Source organism: Bicyclus anynana, chromosome 1, assembly GCF_947172395.1.
Source record: "Bicyclus anynana chromosome 1, ilBicAnyn1.1, whole genome shotgun sequence".
NCBI lineage: Eukaryota > Metazoa > Arthropoda > Insecta > Lepidoptera > Nymphalidae > Bicyclus > Bicyclus anynana.
Window position 1 is genome coordinate 11,111,260 of NC_069083.1, and position 14,661 is coordinate 11,125,920.

At 36.6% G+C, this 14,661-nt stretch overlaps 3 protein-coding genes and 1 long non-coding RNA gene across 4 annotated transcripts; 3 read left to right on the top strand and 1 right to left on the bottom strand.

The window, feature by feature from the left end:
* Window positions 1-1,755: 1,755 nt before the first annotated feature.
* Window positions 1,756-3,414, bottom strand: LOC112055511 (uncharacterized). Its single transcript, XM_024095655.2, has 3 exons — window positions 3,235-3,414; window positions 2,469-2,570; window positions 1,756-1,978 (listed from the first exon to the last, which is right to left on the bottom strand). The coding sequence occupies exons 1-3, from the start codon at window positions 3,412-3,414 to the stop codon at window positions 1,838-1,840; spliced, it is 423 nt and encodes a 140-aa protein (XP_023951423.1). The 3' UTR covers window positions 1,756-1,837.
* A 717-nt stretch (window positions 3,415-4,131) lies between these two features.
* Window positions 4,132-7,163, top strand: LOC112055510 (trypsin CFT-1-like). The gene is made up of 4 exons (XM_052881795.1): window positions 4,132-4,180; window positions 4,826-4,991; window positions 6,042-6,306; window positions 6,873-7,163. Exons 1-4 carry the CDS (start codon window positions 4,132-4,134, stop codon window positions 7,161-7,163), a joined length of 771 nt encoding a protein of 256 aa, XP_052737755.1.
* A 4,487-nt stretch (window positions 7,164-11,650) lies between these two features.
* On the top strand, window positions 11,651-12,719 carry LOC128198184 (uncharacterized). The gene is made up of 3 exons (XR_008250920.1): window positions 11,651-11,774; window positions 11,852-11,906; window positions 12,493-12,719. It is a non-coding gene; the product is annotated as an uncharacterized LOC128198184 (long non-coding RNA).
* A 37-nt stretch (window positions 12,720-12,756) lies between these two features.
* Window positions 12,757-13,849, top strand: LOC112052702 (uncharacterized). The gene is made up of 3 exons (XM_052881800.1): window positions 12,757-12,780; window positions 12,822-13,233; window positions 13,729-13,849. Exons 1-3 carry the CDS (start codon window positions 12,757-12,759, stop codon window positions 13,809-13,811), a joined length of 519 nt encoding a protein of 172 aa, XP_052737760.1. The 3' UTR covers window positions 13,812-13,849.
* The last annotated feature ends 812 nt before the right edge of the window (window positions 13,850-14,661 follow it).

Below are 14,661 nucleotides of genomic sequence, written 5' to 3' on the forward strand. Positions count from 1 at the left end.
TCATATAAGGTAACGGGCCCAGTTACTTTTTTGTTGGCCATATTATCTTAATCATAATATTATGGTTGAGCTATATCTTAGTTTGATCCTAATAAAATATAAAATTTATTTGGCTCAACCCAAGTAGTTTGATAGAAACACTTTTTTTGATTGACGAATTTGTGATTGACGATCGAAGCGCTTTTAAAACTCACCACTAAACAGGTGCAATGGCATTGCGTGTGGTAAATGTTTTCTTTCAGAGTCAATAGAGCACGAAGTTTAACATTCAATGCTCATTTCTCTCTTTGGCAGAAAGTGTGTTCCCTACAAAGATAGGAGAGTAAGATTATGCGCGTTAAATAAAGAAATAGTAAAATAAATACTAAGTAGTTCTCTAGATAGCATTCGGTTAAATCACTGGTAATATTAATTACTATAAAGTTAACGTATTTTTGCAATAATTCAATATTTAACAGTAATGCTGCGGTGCTATTAACTTTTTGACCAAAATACTCATTTTGAAAACATGTAAAGTTCATATTATGTTGAGAAAAATCAGTAATCCTTTCAAACTTTAGTCGCTACATCTATTTATGGTACCTATGTGTTGAACTAAAAAGATTTTTTGAAAGAGGTTATAGACATACCTATACACAGTAACGAAGTCACCATGTATCGCATAATCCAAAATAGAGTACCGTTTCTCTATAAAATATAGTTCAACATGAAAGCGTTCGATTCGCCAAGGTAGCGATTTGCATCCAAAACGAATCACTATGATTTGCTAGGCACGCCCGTTTCGATCTGTGGGCATGGCAATTTCACTAAGATTACTATTCCTAATCGGGTTTTCTATAAAATATATATCTTATGCAGGACAATCGGCAATTGGTCTTTTTAAGCAGTATAAGTCAGCCTCAGCAACGAAAACTTGCATTTCAATTATGGAGATTTTCATCAAAATAGGTGTAATATTATATTTAATAATTGTAGGTACCTATCTACCTATACTTTTTCGCCTATTAGAATAAAGAATAGGAGATTCTAATGTCCGCAAAAAAAAAACAGCTCTGTGCTGTTTTAGTTTGTTTGGTAGCAATTTTAAGTATGATACGACAATTGTCCCAATTGTACCTACCTACCAACGATCTTTATGCAAAATGTGTTTACGCTTGATGGCTCACAATCCAGTCACAAATGTAGGATATATACCTACATACAGAATATTATATAGAAAGCAACTATGAGGTCTAGGTTAGGAAACGCTTACCTATTAGAAAAAAGCCTCTGCATTTTTTCTCTAAAGCTATAAAGGCCTCACGTTGGCACTATTATGTCTTCTGTGACGTAACAGGAAATACGTTATGCCGGTAGAGCGTCCTACATCTTAGCGGTTCATATAAATATAAAACTTGGATGAGGAGTTTTAATTAAATGCCTGTTAGAAATGGATAGCAATTCTAATGTTCACTGTAAGTATCGGCGAGATCTCTTCGTTGAGTAGGTTTTTTTTTATTCTTTACAAGTTAGCCCTTGACTACAATCTCACCTGATGGTAAGTGATGCAATCTAAGATGGAAGCGGGCTAACTTGTTAGGAGGAGGATGAAAATCCACGCCCCTTACGGTTTCTACACGACATCGTACCGGATTGCTAAATCGCGGCGGTACGTCTTTGTCGGTAGGGTGGTCAACTAGCTACGGCCGAAGCCTCCCACCAGCTAAAACTAAAAATATGTACAGCTTATTGAAAACATTTTAAACTACTGCTTTTTAAATTTACCTATATTTAAAATATTTAAATAATAAAAGGAGTTGCTGCGTAAATTATAATAATTCGAAGAAAAAGAAAACCATTATTTTTTCCTTCCAGTTTTTGGTGAAGGTTGTCGATAACATCTTAGAAGCATGTGTATGTCATAGAAGCTCATATGATGAAATGAAAAATATTCAGGATTTTTGTAGTATCCGCATTTGTTGGCGCCTAGACCGAGAACCTGTAAATAAGAGGTAAATTCTGTTAAATGAAAGTATTTTTTTGCAATCAGTCAGTGGTTACCGGTAACTCGTTTGATATCTTGGGTCCACCTAGCCTTAATTAGTAGTACTGGCAGTTTTTAGTGCATTTGTCTAAAAAAACAAACGCTGGTGTGCGTACTTCGTTATCTGTGCAAAAATGACAAGCGTATCAAAATGTCATCATAAGGAAAACAGACAAAGATGCAAATTAATTTTCAGAAATTGTGTTCAAAGTGTGTAAAACGTCGTATGACATACGTGCGCTTTGATAATTACAGCCTCTGCTTCCTTACTATAGCTCTCGCCTTTGGCTCGAGCTGCAATATCGCCTCGACTGTAATTTTCAACTTACCGCATTTATATCATAATGTACTATTATGTTATAGAGTTATATATTTAAGTTATTGATTAAGTTATGTTATAGAGTTATACTTAAAGTGATTGGTACGTTTTAACGTAGGTTCATACCTCGCCCGCGGTGCAGCGGAATATTCCAGTTGGGAAGTAAGGTAATGTCTCAAAATATGGCATCACACTGTCACATGGTAAATTATGCCCATACTTTCGACACTGAAAACAATTGTAATCAATATCAATTAAAAAATACGAATTAATTGAAAGGTAAAGTTTCAATTACTTTATCAAAAAGGAATTCTAGAAAATAATTAAAATATTAAATTAATTAATAAGTATATGTATTTACGTATAATAAATAGGAAAAATAAAGTTTTTTATTCTATACTATCTGACGGTCGCGTGCCCACAAACAGGCAGACAGACAAAATTTGTTTGTAAATACTTGAGAAAATAGTACTCTGAAATCACAAAATCAATTTTATTTGTGTGTTCGTGTTGATTGATGATGTCAACAAATTTACTAGAAATTAGTTGACGGCCTCCGTGGCGCTGTGGATTTACAAGACGGAGGTCCTGGGTTCGATCCGCGACTGGGCAGATTGAGATTTTCTTAATTGGTCCAGGTCTGGCTGGTGGGTGGCTTCGGGCGTGGCTAGTTACCACCCTACCGACAAAGACGTACCGCCAAGCGATTTAGCGTTCCGGTACGATGCCGTGTAGAAACCGAAAGGGGTGTGGATTTTCATCCTCCTCCTGACAAGTTAGCCCGCTTCCATCTTAGACTGCATCATCACTTACCATCAGGTGAGATTGTAGTCAAGGGCTAACTTTTAAAGAATTAAAAAACAAAAAAAAAAAGGTAAACAAACGCACTTACATCATAAACGGTAGGAGCGGAAGGGTTGCATTCAGGGCGCAAGTGGCGGGGTGGTTTCTTATCATCGCCACCGCTACCACAGTCGAAGCCTCCCGATTTCTGACGTCCACAACCTCTAACCTTATAGGCGCGGTTCCTAGCAGCCTTGCTTGTAGCAATACATCTTCTAACTGCGAACATTTTATTTGAAATTCATATTATTACGCTGATTTTTTATTGTTTTAGAAACTTCTTACTCTGAATTTTGTATAATTTAATTTTTTATTTCTATGCGTTGTTGTAAATATTTTCAAAACTTCAAAGTCAAAATTGATTTGATAAGCACACGACACTAAAGAGTAAAATGACATGACATTTACTTTATGGTAAATTGGCTGTGAATTTATATTCTAAGAATATGTGATAGCCAGACCATCCTCATTCTATAAAACCTGAAAGTTTGTTAGCTTATTCCCCTCTACTCCTAGGTACTATCGGTACCATGGGATGGAGCGCGATGATCGTAGCTCTTCACATTACGATGATTTTTCCCTTATTTTATGTACTTTTGAAGCCAGTTGACTCTTATAATCAGCTAAGCTCAGTTTAGTTAAACAATCTAACATTATACATTCATAAACTGTTACATAAACTACTCACTTGAACAAAAGATAAAAAAATAGCTGGAATATCAGAATATGTTTTAAGCTGACCGTATTGAAATTTTGTATTAGGTATATTCCAAACCATAAATTATGGTAAGACATCTAGATAAATATGTAAAAATATGTACACCAATTTGATAAAAAGATCAATGTATCTAATCGATAAAATTGTTTCTAAGATATTCTCGTTTAGTATAAAACAAAAAGTATTTTATTCATTATCATTATTCTTCATTATACCTCTTCATTAACCATGTGGAAGTTTCATATCTTGTTAGCCGTGTGCCTCTTCACAGCTGAAGGTAAGTAGAGAAATATTTTAGCATAATTTTCGATGTACTTATGCAATTTAGCCTCAATAGCTCAACGGTAAGAGCGGTTGGACTCATCACCGAGGGGTGGTGGTTCGATCCCCACCCTGTTGGTTGGTCTATTGTCGTACCCACTCCTAGCACAGTCTTTCCCGACTTGTTGGGGAATGGGAATATTAGTCATATTATGAAAAACAAGATATGTCATTCTTTTTTATAAAAAAAAATCATACACGAGAGTTTAATGACTGGAATGTGCGAGATTGTTGTATTTACCTACTCGAGAATATGATGGATTAATGGTATCCTGGACCTAGTCAGATATGAAATGCAAATGTGTTTTTTAAAGACTCTTACAATTTTCTTTTGTATCAAATTTCGAAGAATGGTTAATGACATATCAAGCCATAATTAATAAAAGGAAACAATGGCCGACCAATAATAATCAATAATTCTTGATAGATCAACAATAAAGTTATTAATTTTATTATTTTGATTTATTTGTTATTCATTTGTAGGTACATAAAATGTCATCAAGTCAGATGAAATACTAGTTAAGTGTGACTATGAAGCTTTTTTTAGGCATTTTATTTATAATTCTGTCAAACGTAATATTTAGTTATAATTAACTTTTAGCATTTCCAAAACACGGAAGGATAGTAGGAGGGTCATCAACTGACATCAGCCAGTACCCATTTGGCGCCGCACTCTTGATAACATGGAATAACGTAAATTTCCAACAGGCCTGCGGTGGCACAATCATAAACAACAGATCCATTCTTTCTGCAGCATACTGTTGGGTGTAAGTAAATAACTTTAAATTAGAATATCCGGTATATTTCAGTTATACACTAGCTCACCGATTTTTTATTTTTTATTCTTTACAAGTTAGCCCTTGACCACAATCTCACCTGATGGTAAGTGATGATGTAATCTAAGATGGTAGCGGGCTAACTTGTTAGGAGTAGGAAGACAATTCACACCCCCATCGGTAAACTATCTAATCTCTATCGGTATCTAAACGGCACCGTACCGGAACGTTAAATCGCTTGGCGGTATGTCTTTGCCGGTAGGGTGGTAACTAGCCACGGCCGAAGCCTCCCACCAGCCAAAATTAAGAAAAAAAATACAAAAGATTAAGAATAATAAGCAGATGGAGCGCACGGAACACGAAGGTGTCGTAGCCGCTCCAAATACAAAATTCAAAAACGAATACATTCTCGAGTCAGTACGACACGAAGCGTCGCATCAGTGACTTTTAATATTATTAAAAAAAATGGCGTCTTATGTTTTTAAATATTTTAAAAACTGTTCTAAAAACTAAAGAATTAAGATTGAGTATTTTTAATGGTAATTTTAATATTATTTTACGTAATTGTTGTTAGAGTTTGGCTAATAAAAGTAGAGACTGATATCGCCCGGGATCGAGCCGTACACATCTCTTGTTGTGTAATTCTTTATGGGTTACTTGGGATAGGCGGGGAGAGTGACTTGAGTGGAAAAGGGAAGTGTTAGTCGACTATCAAAGGATCCTTTAACCCTACACACATCGTTCACAAGTAAGTGACTTCACTCAAGGTCATTCTCTGCCATTCTAGGGTCTTATTTTGGTTACAGTTTGATTTGTTAATTAAGTTGTCCTGACAAGTGTTGTGAATCATAACCTTTGTTCGGCATTAGTTTTCTTTTGATGTTTGTAATCACTTTTGAGTCCTATATTACTCATCTTATAAAAAGAAGTGGAGGTACTCAATAATGTGCATTATATTATTCCTTTTTTCTCTCTGCTCGCTCGAGTAACTGGAAAAATTCCCTCTCTTACTATATAGTTTTCAATTCTTATCTTTTACAGAAACACCCCGCTTGCTGCCCGATTTGTTATCCGAGTTGGCTCTACCTATGCGAATAGCGGCGGTGATGTCCACGATGTGCAACAATTCATCACCCACCCGGACTATTTCTTGAACTGGTGGGATATACGGAGCGATATAGGTATTGTTCGACTAGCGACAGCCATTGTCTTTGGAGAGAATATAAAAACGGGCTCAATTGCTGGAGCTAACTACCACATCGCCGATAACACCTACGTAACGGCGATCGGATGGGGTCTAACTTCTGTAAGTTTAAAGCATATTTATGTTATCGCCGCGTTGTAAAGAGTGTGCTCGTGGCGTTCGACCCGTCCACATCTCTTGTTGTGTAATTCTTTATGGATTACTTGGGATAGGCGGGGAGAGTGACTTGAGTGGAAAAGGGGAGTGTTAGATATCTGTCAAATGCGCCTTAAACCCTACACACAACGTTCACAAGTGCGTGACTTCACTCAAGGATCATTCTCTGCCACTCTAGGGTCTTATTTTAACTAAGCAGTAGTGTGCATATGCATGATCATTTCAATGATGTTAGAAGAAAAAAGAGCTAGATAGGTTGGTTATACGCAGACCACAAGTAGCGTTAAAACTATGCTAATTAGCAAACCTGAGCTCAGTTGCCGCACTGCTATCGCGCCGTTGACAACGCCGCTGAAATAATTTTCGTGTGCCAGTTGTAAACATCGAATGTTTATGTAACCTCTTTTTTCTTCTAACATCTATAATTTAAATTATTTAAGAGAAACGAAGACTCCATAACCATAAATATATGTGATGCACTATAATTAAGGTTTTGTTAAACAAATTTTCAGCATGGTGGAAGTCCGTCTGAAGATCTACAACATATTCAGCTTAGAATAATTAACCAGTTGGATTGCCAGCGCGCCTTTTCTGCAGGGAATGCAAACGCCAGGACAATTTGTGCCGGCTGGCATGTCAATGGCAAAGGCAAATGCATTGGTGATTCTGGTGGACCCCTTATCCACAACGGTGTAGTCGTGGGCGTGTTTTCGTTCCTCGGTTCCATCTGTGCTGACGCACGTTGGCCTAATGTATATGCGAGAATTTCTAGCTACATTGACTGGATTCGGACCAATGCTTAAAAATGGAAATAAAAGCAATACTCTTAGGTATCTTCGTTACGTTTAGTTTTATTTATATGTTTCCCTTTGCAGCAGAAAACATTTTATAAATGATCGTTAAAAATAAAAAACACTAAACGAAGAACACGATATTATTATCTGGCTACACTAAAGGCATAGATAAACAGTAAAAACATAGATTTAGTAGAGTACAGAACTAGGTGTAGTTATACTCTTAGGTACAGAAGCAAAATAAAATACAATATCGTCTGACGTTAATTCGTCAACAGTCACTGTCGATAAGGACATAACAAAACCGACCAATTGCGTGTCGGACCACGCGCAGTGTAGGGTTCCGAAGATTAATTTAGCACTTAAATTCCTTAATGTAATGCACAAAAATACCGATGCCCCACACCATGGGATAGACGACAAAAAATTCATCCTCACTTTGCATGTAACATACCCCAAAAACTTTTTTTTTGATTTACTTTTTACTACTTTTTTAACCAACTCGGCTGGGCTGCATTCGGAAATTCGGGAAACTTCGCGAAATCTTTTCGTCCGAAACTCCTCAGTGCCGAAAGACAAAAGTTTTCGAACACTGCGTGTTGCCAGTGATATGGTTCCGAAACTTGCGTCGTTAACAATGGGCATCATAAGGCTCAGAGTCACGCAGAGATGTTAGGAGTATCTCTGCGTGATCGAATCAGAAATGAGGAGTTCCGCAGAAGAATTAAATCACCGACAGAATGAGTTGCAAAGTGGCAATGGGCGGGGCACACAGTTTGAGGAGCTGATGGACGTTGGGGGTCCTAAATCAAGTTCATCAAAATCTGTTGTCCAAAGATTATAGTAATGTTTTACCAGTTAAACGTGTATTCTACTGTGCCAAAAAAATAAACCAATTGTTGGTATATTTTCCGAGTATCAGAGGTAATCAAAATAAAATGTAAATCAATCGTTGGTTAGAATGAAATGTTTTTAAATAATAATTAATTATCGCGGGTGGAACTCTTTCTTGGGCTCAACTATCTAATCTCTCACCACTAAAGGTAGTAATACTATCATTTAAAATTAAGAAGAACGTGTAAAATTTTATATTTTATTCACAAACAGCATATTGACGTAAACACTTATAGCAGAAGACATCCGCCGCGGACCATCGCCGGCTTAATCTGGTGTATGGCCGCCGCTAGCATTTACGTGGACACGGGGTTCGTATCCACGGAAATGTACCGGCCATACTACTAACAGATCTTCGTGCAGCAAGTATATATGGTGATAGTGGGGCAGCAAGGCCCGCAGCAGGGTCCACATCCTCCACAGGGTCCACAGGGTCCACAGGGTCCACACCTGGAAACAATATGGTAATAAGTAAGCGATGTATAGAGAACGGAAGAAAAAAAATTGTCTGCACATAAATTTGGTTCCGCTCTTTGAACAGCCAGATTCAAAGAAGTTTGAAGTTTATAGAAAAAAATGAAAGTAGAAATATGTTCCCACAAAAAGATGCTTATCGTTATTAATAACTGGGGTTTATTTTTGATTTATCAAAAATGTATCCAACTTTACCAAGTAGCAAAGTGAAACGATCTAGATACTCTGACTAAGTAGAAACTAACAACCAATACTTACATTTTGGAGTTTTATTAGGAAATGCGAGATTCTTCAAGAAAACGATAACATTAAACGGTAATCTTACTGTCTATTGCGAAATGCGGGTTAATAGGATTTTTTTGAGATTTTTATCATAATGTGATTCACTTAAAGGATTTGATAGAATTGCCTGTGTTTCCAATTTTCATTCTATATATACTCTTGGTGACGTTCAAATGCAGAATTTAGAATTCCAATTTTATAATTTTTGTTTTTTTTTTCCGCTGAAATGCAGGAGTTTTCAATTAAGTTCAATATAAAGCTGCATCCATCAGTGAATTAATTCGCCACGCTGACATTACGATACATCCTCTACATAGTCCATTTAAATTGTTTAGTGTGGGCATGGAGAACATGTCGGGTACGGAAAGTGAGTGTTTATGCATTCTGAAAGGATCCTTTAAACCTACACCGAAGGTCACAAGTCCTGGGACCTGCTCGAGGTGTTTCCTCTAACACAAAATAATGGGGCAATCACTGTCACTGCTACTCCTCACAACACACTTATGGATTCCTGGAAGAAGGTACTTTATAGCCGACCCAGGACTCGAACCCAAAAACTTATCATGATCCAAAGCTATGAGTACATAGCCTAACTACTGGACCAACGTGGCAATGTTTTAGCTAACATTTAGGGAAATAATTTTGCTGTCTTTACAACTATAATACGAACCACGAAGTTTGATTTTACATGTTAACTGGTAGTAGAAATGCCCTCACCACTATAGGGAAAAGCGCTTCTCTACCCCGTCATATAAACAAAAAAAAAATTAAAGGAAATTAAAATACAACGCAGTAAATTCAATATTACTAAAATAATTTGTTAAACATAAAATAACCGGGACAGGCAGTGACAGAATTAAACTTTATTGATAAAACGTTAATAATACAATTACAACATTTTTTCACAAATCACAAGATCGTTGATAGTAAACTCTCTATGAATGATCATGTTGATGTAGTAGCTGACAAAGCGTACAAACAACTCGGTTTCATAAAGCGAGTAACACGCAACTTTAATAATATTGAAGCCATAAAAACACTATACTTCGCGTATGTCCGAAGTACCCTTGAATACGCTAGCAACATCTGGTCGCCCTACTATGTCATACACACACAACGGCTTGAGTCCATCCAAAAACAATTCCTTAAATATTTGGCTTTCAAGGAATTTAAAATATTTAATAGTTATGAGGATGCTTGCAGGCATTACAAAATTGACACACTTGAAAGGAGAAGAAACTTGAGCGATATGTTACTGCTTCAAGCAATTTTAACAGGCAGACTGGATTGCCCTTCCTTGTTGTCAATTTTTTCTATCAACGCTTCATCTTTTAGACCACTACGTCGACACACAGCGTTACTGAGTGTTCCCAAATGTAATACTATATATGCGCAAAATTCTATAGTGTTACGTCTGGCCCGAACATATAATAAAGTTTATTACAATTTAGATTTATTTTACCTATCTAAAACACAACTTAAAAAAGAAGTGATTAAGTCACACAGAACTTTATAATTTACACTTACACACACACGCACACACACACACACACACACACACACACACACACACACACACACACACACACACACACACACACTTACAAAATTTTGTTAAGATTTTTTAGAACACTTTTATCTTTTAATGTTAATATAGGTACCCGAAATTGTATTGTAGCTTTGTATAATATGTATATTCTGTAATCTTTGTGGCCTTAGTTTTAAGCTTATGTAATCTAATAATTATGTACCTACTGTTACGCTGTTGATTACAAATAAATCTATAAAATAAAATAAAAAAATAAAATAAGATCCTAGGTAGTGTATCCTTAAGAGTAGGTTAAGCCACGTAATCAAATAATTGTACTTTTGACATTTGTTTAATTTATTGAAATCTGATTAAATCTAGTAGGTATTTTTATAACAAATCAGTAAAGCCATAGCCATCTAAAGTGAACAAATACTTTCTGTAACACAACAAAATTGTTTGTCAATATTTTTTTTGTAAAATACCTTAACGTACCAAAATTTCAGTATTGTGAAATAATAAGACAAAACAATTAAAAATATATCATTTCCAATATATTTTTCAATTAACTATAAAAGATTTAATAGCGACATAAATATGGGACCTTCTAAACCATGTGCTCCACTGAAAACATGCAGAAGTCGCGAGCTTAGAGGCAGTATTTTATATACTGACTGCTACTGCCTGCGTCGGAACGGATTACAGTATGACTGTCGAAGAAGTGGCTGCCAAAGTTCTCGACTCTGTGAGGTACTTCCCGCCCCTCTGTGTGGCCCAGCAAACGTAGCCTGTGTTAAACATTGCGCAAACCCAAACTCAGAACCTTTAACGAGTATATGCAACATGAGGCAATTATGCTGACGACCAAACAAATCACGTAACCTATGACAAATATCTAAAAACATGGAAAAATGGACATTGAAGTAAAAAGCTTGCAAAAACTCATATATCTCTAGTAATGGAAGAAAAGAGTTAAACAAGTAACATTAGAAAATATTTAAAATGATGTGATGCAGAATATAAAAATTAAATAAATCTCTTACGGTTACATTTATGCTTGAACATAATTGCTTACATTTTAATTCGAAGAAACATCAGAAAGAAGAGAAGTTATAATGAACTCAGGCTAATAACGATGAAAACTTCTTTTTTTGGCATTTTTAATTATGGCATGCAAGAATTAAAAATAAAATACGATTTATTCATATCAAAATTAGAACAAAATGGAGATCAAAATTTTTCATTACAATACATTCATGACAACGATATGATCGTTTTAATATAAAAAGTAGATATATAAAAATTTAATAATAAAATTCAAAATTCTGAGTGACTCTTTAAAGCAATTTTAATATAAATAATTTGAAAAAATCTATAAAAAATTGGAAAATATAAAAGGGCTGTCTTCTTTCCCTGAAGAAGTTTACGTATTTATGAAATATGTATGTATCCAAAGAAACTTTTTATTCATTAATTTACCTCGTGAACATACAAAATGATAATTTGTTTGTGTTTACAGGTGTTCTCCATGTGGACCGATGGTTTGCTACAAATATGAAGACTGCGGTCCACCGGTTAGTTTATAATCATTCATCAAAGGGCTAGTATAGACAGAATGAATTCAATCGTTTGATTCTATATTCTGCGTTCTGCATTCTTTATAAAGTTTCTAGTTTTGTCATCATCATCCATCATTATCTTCATCATCATAATCATGTTGTCGCTTCTCTCTTTGGTAGTGGTACACCTAACGTCACTTCTTCTTTTTCACGACCTTGACAGACTTATTAACGTGTCATAAAAAATATGAATGTTGGAAAATATAAAAATATGTATCCATATTGTTATTTCTATTAATATTCTCCTTATATTGTAATGGTAATTTATAATCATAATCATTTTCAGCCGATGGGACACAGACTCACTCGAACACCCGCATACATCCAGCGGCCCAGTGGCTCCGTTTCACGTTTGATCATCAGCTCTCTTAATGTATAAATAGCCAGATGTTGACCGCGCTGCTTGCTATGAGTATGTGCGCTGTGATTTTAAGTTGTAAAGAGGCGCAGAACGCAGGATTTAAAGCAGCAGAACTTTATCCGTTTGTGCGGGCTCTTAAGCTTTTCCCAAAGATAAAGCGTACTACAAATTAACGTTCAGTTGCAGTGTCTACCGCGCTCTGCATTTAAGCGAAATGGACTACAGGATTGCCAATACTTCCAGCAGGGGTCGATCCGATATTTGTGTAAGGCGGGCCCCTGCTGCCCGAGGCCGTGTCCCCCGCCCTGTCCGCCGTGCGTGCGACGTCCGCCCCCTGGAAAGACCTACGTTACGCGTTTTAGTGATTTCGACCTTATATCGCAATGGTAGTTGAACATGTTGACCTCCACGTAGCTTTACGGGTAATAATATTTATAATTATCAATGAAGTATTCACGGCGGACAGAAGTAAACTCTACCATTTAAAAAAATATTTTTTGTCCTTACAGAAAGCAAGAACTGCTGACCCAGATTCGAGGGTAGAAGACGGTGGTGAAAAAAAGGAGGCGAAAGAGAATCCACTGAAGAGGATAAAAAGCCGTGAGCTGCGTGGTGGCATCATGTATTACAGTTGTCATTGTATAAAGCGGAATGGTCTGCAGCATGATTGCCGGCGCACCGGTTGTGGCGGAGAACCAGCGTGTCTAGTTCTGCCGGACCCTTTGTGTGCACCGAGCCAGTTGGCCCGAGCTCGCGGGCTTGCAGATCCGGCACCTTTAGCAGCACATATTCAATCACAAGGAGGCGGTCCAGGTTTAACGGATCCCGGCAATGGATCTGGCACTAACAAGAGATTCATAGTGTGTGAACTAAAAGGCATTGCTCTGGACACGTCCACCAACAACAAAAACGGCCAATGCTGTAAGTGTGTCACGCCATTAAATATTTCACATAAAAATGCAAGTAGCTCTGCATATGCTAGTTACAAGCCAACGGTGTCTTCACCAGACAAAATACAATGCGAATGCAATTGTAGTAGCAATAAATTATCACCGGATAGTGCAAACCCCATATTGTTTGATGAGAAAACCTACCAATCGATACTTGACAGATTTGAAAATAAAGAATTAATACCAAGCGACGTTACAATTGGACCCGGTGGTCGACCGAAAAATGTAAAAAGAACTGAAGTAAACGATGAACCGTGCACTAGACCAGGCTGCGTACACTGGAAATCGCCGCCGCCTTGCTTATGGGATGCTCCTTGTAAAGCTGATTGTTTTGAAGCCCATCCCGGTATTCAGCCCGGCCGCAATCCATTATCTGGCAGCGGCGGTTCCAGAATACCCAGCACCTTACGTGAAAACGCCGGCGATAAATTTATAATGCTCACTCCGCTTTGAATGTTCTGTTCAGGTTGTTCATCAAATGCTGAGTCAAGCAATAAATATGGAGCGGCCGCGGGAGGATTACCAGTTCTAGTGATGAAACTTTGTTAGTAACTTACTTGCCTGACTGCTGAGTTAAGAAAAGGTGCAATACAATATTATGATTTTGTTAATAAAATAGTTTATTATATATTCTTTGTTTTATTCAGAGGCATAATTCTGAATGTGCACTTAATAGTTTTTGCCCCTAATTTATTGTACTAAAGTATACTACTTAAAGTACAATAAATCATCGATTGAATTGATAAAATCGCACGTTGATATTATAGTTAGGCAGGTAATTGTGCACTAACTACTTTCTGGTAAGGCTGATCCGATTTTAATAGGGCTTACACTAACATATAGACATACAACACAAGTACAAAGGTACTCTGTACCAACTCTCAAGGATTTATATTAGATCCATGCATAGATTTACGATTCGGTACAAGTATAATTCTATGGATCCATGTACTAACATCATTCGAGCGAGGGGTCAAGTTAATCGGCACACGAGCTTTAGGTACTTAATTGGTTTACACGGTACTAAAACACAAACTATTTCAAAATTTTTGTATGTTTTTCTGTCTGGGCTAATCTCTGGGACAGCTTAACCAATTTTAATAGTACTTTCAATGGAAGATAGAGGAGATTATAGAGCAACACATAGGCTAGTTTTTATTTTTATTCCGTGTGGAGGATATGAGTATGCAAAACTCGAGAATGGTATTCTGTTTACAATTTTGAACTCAGAAAAGCATGCATATTACGACTTTTCATACAAACTCGTAATCTGCATGCAAAACCCATGCAAAAACAGAGTCTTAATCTGCATGAATTTCTGTTTCAAAACTGTATACAACAACTGTATAACATTTGTTTCAGTTCAAAACTATAAACAGAATGTGGTCCTCGAATTATG